General features: G+C 41.8%; 1 protein-coding gene across 17 annotated transcripts in view; it reads right to left on the bottom strand.

Annotated features, from left to right (window-relative positions):
* kcnt1b (potassium sodium-activated channel subfamily T member 1b) overlaps positions 1-8,590 on the bottom strand; it is a 117,592-nt gene that overhangs the window by 105,905 nt on the left and 3,097 nt on the right. For all 17 annotated transcript variants that reach the window (XM_074639045.1, XM_074639031.1, XM_074639032.1 and 14 more), the window contains exons 2-3: positions 6,804-6,936; positions 5,205-5,372 (exon numbers count right to left, since the gene is read on the bottom strand). In XM_074639045.1, the coding sequence (XP_074495146.1) occupies positions 5,205-5,372; positions 6,804-6,936 (301 nt within the window). The remainder of the gene's footprint in view (positions 1-5,204; positions 5,373-6,803; positions 6,937-8,590) is intronic.

Genomic DNA, 8,590 nt, shown 5'->3' with positions numbered 1-8,590 from the left:
TTTACAATTTGTTCAAATGTTAAATTTTTTCAAATGAGAAAGGAACATTACCCTTCAGTTGAACTGCTCGCAACTTGCAACTTGTGATGGTGATGGTGGTGGTGGTGGTGGTGGTGGTGGTGGTGGTGGGAGGGGGGGCTGTCTGAAGCAAAGAAAAGTTTGGGAGCACAGTACTAGACGAGTGTGGGCAATGCTGTAAATCAATGAGCAGCATGAATGTCACGAAGTACCTGAATGTGTCGGCTTTTTTCGTTTGCTGCATTTGAACATTTCTGTCTGGTTGTTTGTATCTATAAACAGTTTCTCAATTGATTTTCACTATATCACAGTACTGCAATAATATTACAGATATACCATGATGGAGGACTTTAACATCGCCCACTCCTTTGTTGAAGTGAAAACAAAATAAAGGTGTCAGGTTGTGCTGCTGTAAATGTTTGTTTTTGCAGAGCTCCTTCCTAGTTTGAATTGGACTTTCTATACCTAACAAATGTGTGAAAATCTGTATGTTTTTGAATGCCATGACTCTGGTAATTAGGGCTGTGTATTGGCAAGAATCTGGCGACAGGATACGTATCATGATACAGGGGTAACGATTAAATATATTGCGATACTGTAAGCAAGGCCGTATGTATTTATTTTAGGAAAACTGTCATAGTATAAAGACAAACTATATGTATAAAATCAGAGTAAAAAAGTCACTATGCGAAATGGCTACTATGGGGACTAACATCATCACACATGAATACAATTGGACTCATTGGATCCACAATAGTCTCAGCTTTCCAGTCATACCCAATGTATGTAATTCTAATTACTAATTCTGTTTAGGGACCAGAGTATGCAGAAATACTCAAATACACAATTTTTAGAATAGGAGAAAATAACACATTTATACTGCATTTAAAAAAACTGCATGGTTTTTGCCAAAAACTGCATGTGATTATCATAAAGTGGGAATGTCTGTAAAGGGGAGACTCGTCGGTACCAATAGAACCCATTTTCATTCACATATCTTGAGGTCAAAGGTCAAGGGACCCCTTTGAAATTTGGGCATGCCAGTTTTTCCTCTCCAAAATTTAGCATAACTTTGGAGCGTTATTTAGCCTCCTTGGCAACATGCAAGTGATGTAGTATGACATCATTGGTACCCATGGATTCCTTAGGTTTTCTAGTAACCTCCAAAAGCCAGAATAGCAGCTGGCGGGCGACAGATTTGTCAGAGGTTAAAAATCAATACAGTATCGGAAAACATAATCTTGCGAGACTCATGTGTATTGATATTTTCTAACACCCCTACTGGTAATGAAACACTTCTTTATTTTCAATTTTCAATTATATTTGTTTTAGATAACCTTTAAATCCTGTTAGAGCCTCTGACTGCTGTTGTTGCTGCCTAACGGGACTCCCTTTTAGCAATGTTGTAATGTTTATTGAGTTATCACTGCCTGAGTCTTTCCACCCACTGCCTTTTACCCTCATAGCCCACTATGACAGATGGAAGGAAACAGATGCAAAAGGCCATCAGGGAAGGGAGGAGGCTCTGACTCTCCCTCTGGGGGTTAATTTGTTTTCGAAGCTTTACACTCGACAAGGCATCAGCACAGGAAATAATCAACATAACAGACCATGAACACGCGGAAATCATCAACCAAGAAATAGAGCGTCACCAAAGCCCAGTGACATCGTCTGCTTCTGTTTTCACTCCAGCGCCTGGAAACTAGCAATTACACAACAGCACCATAAGACACTGTCAACAATGGTGTTTTCTTCTTTATTCATTTCCTAACACACACACACTGTGCAGAGGTGTGTGTGTGAGAAGCTGCAGTTTACAGCTGTTATTTGTTTTGAAGAAACAAAGGCTGTTGTGTCTGGATCTGTGAATTACTGTAGCTCTGTGGCAAGACCTAACACGCGCATACATACACACACTCAGGCATACATGTGTTGGTAGCCCAGCAACAAACCCTAATTACCTTTTGCAATTGAATAGTGATCAGCAGAACAATTCACAGGGGACCAACTGGATGAAATATGCACACACACACTCTTACGCAAGACTACACATGCAATATCAAGTAGCCTCTCAAGGTCTACAAGACGCAGCATACATGTAATAGTCTGTTGAAAGATAAATGCGACTGTATTTCCGTGTAATTAATATGCAGTGTAATCTATACTGTAAGTCAGTGTTGCTTTATTTGTCTTTGGCTTCAAACCATTTGTTATGTCAACAGTATTGATAAAACTGGCATGCAGCTAGAAAAACTAAGCCATAAGGATCTGTAGTCGAATACCAAGAAATCGCTGCATCCCTTGGGAAAGCACACAGACCAATGTGTGTGGGGGGAAGTGGTCAAATACTAGACTGCTGCTCTAAATGCTATGTGTACACAAAAGGCGTTGATATAAAACAAACTGACAGCAATTTACTGCGGGGAGCCCTGGAGACAGAGGGTGAGTGAGCAGAAAGACGGAGAGAGAGGATGGTGGCATAACCGGATGTTATATTTACTTTCCTACAAAGCACTTGGTTCAAAATGAAATTACACAATGACATGCAAAGGTCACTGTCCATTCATTCAAGATGCAGATCAATAAGCTAATTGCGAAACACAAAAGCCACAGAAGGTGATCGACTCGTTGCTGAAACGTGGCTGACGTTTCTGCGGACAACCAGAAGCCTGGATTGGACAGATAACATACACCATGTGTTGCCTGTCAGATTCAACCACTGCTATTATAAATCAATGGTATCATTACAGGCGGCGACAGCTACGAAAACAGTTAAATGTAATGTTTATTCAGTAACGTAACCCTGATTTTCTGTGTGAGACACCAAGAAAGGTCAGAAAGAGAAGTGTGTAACAATACGATCAGTTCTGTGTGTTCACAGAATCAGGGCTCACAGATACATGGGGTGGAACGGTACACAAAATGCACCTTTTATTGGAGTCACGATTCGGTATGCTTTCGGTACAGGGAAAACAAAGAAAATAATAGCCTAATAATGAATACATTTGTTTAAATAGATTTTAAAAATGTAAATATTCAACAGTGGCTCTTTGGTCATGATTATTAATGTAACAGTTAATGCACTAAAATACTGACATATTGTCAATACGAAAAAATAAATGTCTGTAATGTAAATGTAATGTTCCATCTTAAGGCTGTTGGTAAATCCTGAACTGCAGCTTATGCTCGTTTATACAAGGCAGACAACAGACTGACTGAAATGCACATGTGAAGGCACATAAAGAGAGTGAGTCAAGAGTCAAGTGTGTCGAAGTGAAGGCTCACGCACTTTGACCATGTTTTAATTCTGTATTGTTCACGATCGGGTGTGGTCGCATACGCAGCGATAAACACTCTTATGGCAGTAGTAATTGATTTGGTATGGTCTGAATCTGCAGTAGGAGACTGCCTGAGTGCCTGCCTGTGGAGGAACGGACTCGCCGTCCAGTCTGCATTTGTTTCAATCCACTATTTGGCACATTCGGGTGATGCCATCGTCGGCATACAGTTTGACACAAATCTTTGTCAGTTGAGCCCGACTATCATGAGCCACAGTGCTGCTACCATTCCTGGTGCATTGCCAAAACTTTCCGGGTAAAACTTGCGCTCTAGAATTTCTGTTCTGCACGTGCGAGGTTGGTAGACATAAACAGCTGTTTGGGTCACAGGGCTTCCCGAAAGGATGTCGCGGACCGAATCGAACGTCCTGTAACGAACGCACGTACCGTTCCACCCCTAACACTTAAAACAATGATAGGATGCTGAGGGAGGTGGAAGTTTCAATGGTTAGTGAATATCTCAGAAAATCAAACTGCAGCAACAGTATGTGAATAGATAAAACTAGGGGTAACTCAGGTTTTGGGGGTGGAATTACCTTTTCAGTTGATGTGAGACTACTGCCGTTTTTCTCTCTTTTATCTAAAATGAAGCTTGCTAACCTCTATCCTTAAGGGAACCGTCTTGGCTGATTATAAACTAGATGGGTTTGATGCTGCGGCTGCCGATGTGACTGGACTACAACAGTTAACAGCACAAATCCTACTGTAAGAAGATCCTTTAACACACAGTGAAGTGGATTTGACAATGTGCAAGTAATGAATCTCATGTTAGCTTTAAGGTTACAAACAAAGCAACAGGAAAACTACGAACACGCTGTGCTCTCCGTTTGCTCTTTGCAAGCCAACACTGAAGTGACTGCTGAGCTGATCCTTTAGTGAGATGGCTTCATTTCAGCACCATGGAGAGCTCCGCAGCAGTACTCAGCCGTGGCCCATTCTCGGCTAATTCTTCTCCTCTTGGGCAGCAAACAGCATCTGTTGGTCTGCCTCTCCAACCGCAGCAATAATTTAACTCTTTGGAGACTCCCAAACACTTCAGCGCTCGAGTGACTGTAGCACCAGTCAAGAGCCAAGGGACGGGCCATTTCATGCTCAACTCAGAGCAAGAGGAAAATACAGTCTAAAACCGACTATACTCTGAGTTAAAGGGGAACTATGCCCATTTCAGACATTTTATTCCTATGGTCTAAGACAGTCCAAATAATATTAGTAAACAGGAAAAACTCTTTTGAAAATGGGCATAGTTCCCCTTTATGGAGAAATCCACTTTTACTGCACTTTTAAGCATTCAGACCATAATAACACTACTTCTAATGTACCTTGCATTTTCTCCTAAACTGTAGTAATGTGACAATTAAACAAGTTATAATTTAGAAGACAGAAAAAACTATTTCTTTGAAACCAGTACTCCAACTAGTCCACAGTGCAATTCAGCCACAAGATCTGTGCAAGTTGCAAGACTCTTACTTTTATCACTACAAAAAAACTCACTCCGTTTCTATTTCCACTGCTCTATCCACCTACACATAAAACCACCAGCTGAATACAAGTCACGCCACATCTCTAGGGGGTTGTCATGAGAAGTCATTCTGGGAAATGTAGGAAAACAGTAACCGAGGTAGAAGTAGACGAGGCGGCTCGAGGGAATGTGTGTTCAGCGATATAAACTACAACATTCAGCACAAAGTAACTCCTGGAATGTAATAAACAGTGTTTCATGTATCCAGGGAGATTTGAACATCAATTAGGTGTATGCACGCACACACACAAACACACATGGCTCCTGCAGGAATACCCCTGAGCAGCCTCTCATATACTAGATAAAGTAAAGTGTGTTTCTCATGCTACCTGTCATCATTCTGAAATGTCTGGTCCCCCAGCAGCAAATCCCTGAAGCGATAGCGAGGTGGAAGAGGAGGCACCTCAGAGTCCACTTCAGCCATCTTGAGAGCCGAGATGTCCAGAATAACGCCAGAGTTGCTGCTGTTGTTCCTCTGCAGGGTCTCGGTGGAGGGCCTAGCGGGACGAGAGGGACGGCAGTATCTGCTCATCAATAGGTCAGCGTGAGAGCCAATGATTGAAAATTCCATTACTGGGGAGGCGATTGAATGTTCTGGGAAGACTATAGGCAGTTACAGTGAAGGACACACTATTTGAAATAAAACAATCAATGTGAAGGGGGACTATGTGTTGTACTGAAATTCCCAGATGTATTCATTCAGGGCAAAAAGAAATATGCAAAGGAAAAAGAAAGGCCCTTTTATCTGTTCCATGAATACTGATTCCAAGTGAACATGGCATGCATATAAACACTTAAATGAAGACTCTCTAGCCGAACTCCTAAGCTTTTCGGTCAACACTGTCAAACACAGCTGAGAAATTGTTTGTGAAAGAAATGCTAAACATGGACCTGATTCTCTGAGTCGTAGCAAGTCATGCATGAAAGTGTGAACCAGATGATTTGACGTAGATGTCCTATTTCATGAGTGTCATGTATTATTAAAACAAAATAAGATGAACATATACAATGATGTGTGCGTGCATTATTCAAAAAGAAAGTTTTCCACCATCAAAGTGGACACTTGAAGCTGCAGTGGGTAGAAATGGAGCAAATATGATTAAACGATCTCTATATCCTGACAGTAGTGCATGAGACAGGTAATCTGAAAAAAAAATCAATATTCTGTTACTATAACGGTTATTTCTCACCTCAAATGTTTTCAGAAACATCTTGTAGTGTACTGTTTAGCTGTAAAATGAGAAAGTTTGTGACCCGGCAGCCATGTTGAGATCAGTTCAAGGCCTTTGGAAAGGAGGTTGGGTCATGGGTGGACATGGGTCTTGGGGTATGGGGTACAACACATGCGCAGTGTAACTGAAGCTGCGGTCGTGCGTTGCGATTGGCTCAATTTCGGCGAGTGCAGGCCAGATTTTTACTGCGCATGTGCTGTACCCCCAAAGACATGACGCATTGATGACGTGTGACCCAGCCTCTTTTCCATAGGCCTTGGATCAGTTGAGGAAATACCAAGCACCGTCCACCAGCTGGAGCACAGCCAATAGGAACGCTCTCTCTCTGAAATGATCTGTGATTGGCCAAAGTCTCCCGTCATGGGCTAGATTTTCTAAAGCTTGAAAACAGAGCCATGAGGAGGTGCAGAAGTCTAGTTATCTCTCAGAACACTTGAATTACAATATGCTGAAAGGTTATTATGGAAATGTTGCCTAATGATGCCAAAAATATACTGCTTACTGCCACTTTAGGGAACAGATTACTGCAGAGACAAATATGAAAATACAACCCACCTACTTGTACATAACAGTACGTGCGCATATGTTTGCGTCTAGTGCATATGGCTACACAGTGGTGTGCGTGTATGTATATGTGTTCCCACAATGTCACTCAAGTGTAACATTCAGGGGAATTAAGTGCTTCGGGGAAATTACCTGTCATCATGGATACTCGATGATCGGTGTGGGGGGCTTGAAGATCGGCGTGGGGGGCTTGAAGATCGGCGTGGAGGGCTTGAAGATCGGCGTGGAGGGCTTGAAGATCGGCGTGGAGGGCTCATGGCTACCTCTTGTGGGAGAGAAAGAGAGACGGGACAGAGAGAGGGAGAAGTAAAGACAGAGAGAGAGTTTAAACACACTTAAAAATTCTGGTCACCTCATTCGGGGATGTAATATGATTACATTCACTGCATGTGTCGCAGCTTAACTCTTCTCAGAGTTCAGCAAGACCTTTAGGAATGAGCTGCTCTTTAAACAGAGCGGGATTACAGCGACACACTTTAACTGTACAGTTTAATATTAATGTGTTCACTGTCTCACAAATGCCCGGTTGATGGTGTTTTATTATTTATAGTAGTACTGTATATACGGTAGTGTGTATATTCTGATAAAGTGGAAAGTAGCATTTGAGGTGGGTTAATCAGCTGATATCTACCTATGTGTGTATTGAAAGCATGTGAAAGTGTTTCCACACTTTCCTGTATGTGTAGTGTTTACCACTTTGGATTTAAAATGTGAGGGTGCAGGTCAGATCCACGCAGACCCTCCGCCGCTTTCTACTTTCTCGTTTCAGCTCCCTTCAGTTTGTTTTGACTGACGGATACGGAACGGATATGACATCACGTTACTCAGACTACAACAATAAAAGCGGTAACATCCGTCTACCTCCGCATATACTCCAATGAAGCAATTGTATTTATTCTGGAATTAAAAAAAAAAAAATTTCAAAAATGTAGAAAAACAAATTGCGATACATAGGTGAATCTATTTTTTCCCATGTACAAGAATGCATGTTCTCTCCGTTTGAACATGACGGGCTTCTTTCGTGTTTGTTTCTAATTTAATTCAATTTAATTTATTTATATATAGCTAATCAAATCATAACAGCAGTTATCTCAAGACACTTTTCATATAGAGCAGGTCTAGACCGTTGTCTATAATTTACAGAGACCCAACATGAAATCCCCCATGTGCAAGCTCTATGGCGACAGTGGCAATAAAAAAGACCTCCTCCTTTAATGGGTAGAAAAGCTTATTTCATAGATGGCTTTAACAGGTCCAGTCACATGATTTATTGTAGGGATGCACCGATACCGGCCTATACCCAAAGCCCAGGTATCACTATCGGTATCAAGAATGAAAAAGTCGGATCAGTGCATCCCTAATTTATAGGTGTATCCCATGGAGATGGCTTTTATTCCCCCCTAAAGCCTCTAGAGAGGAACAATAAGTGGGCAATACAGAGCTGTGTTTTTGTCTGCGGTCATCATAGTACCGTGTGGGCAGCCTTGAGTGGGCTAATAGCACCCAGAGACATGCTCTCCTTGATTTACCAGTGAGGAAAGAGAGTGGAGAGATGACAAATTCGTGTGCTGGTGAGGAGAAGGGAGGAAAACATGAAATAAAGGAGGTCAGTATGGAGAACTGTATAGAACACATTGCCCTCATTGTGTCATTTACTTTAGGAGAAGGGAGAGGTCAGGGAGAGCTGGTGACTGTAAGAAAAGTCCACCAAAATGAGTATTTTCCTCTATTAAAATACAGAATCTGCACTCTGCAACCTCTGAGGGATGACTTAATGGATGAGGCAAAGTGACCATAACAATAGGGAACAGAATTGCTCCCGGTAAGAGGCTCGCTCCACTTAATGGAAAGAATACCGCAGATTCAGACCAAAGAAAGCAGATGAAGCGAGGAAAAAAATGCATGCAGGGCACAGATAA

The sequence above is a fragment of the Sebastes fasciatus genome, chromosome 6 (genome assembly GCF_043250625.1).
Source record: "Sebastes fasciatus isolate fSebFas1 chromosome 6, fSebFas1.pri, whole genome shotgun sequence".
Lineage (NCBI taxonomy): Eukaryota > Metazoa > Chordata > Actinopteri > Perciformes > Sebastidae > Sebastes > Sebastes fasciatus.
Note: the sequence above shows the minus strand (reverse complement) of the source record. Positions and strands in the feature narration are given on the sequence as shown.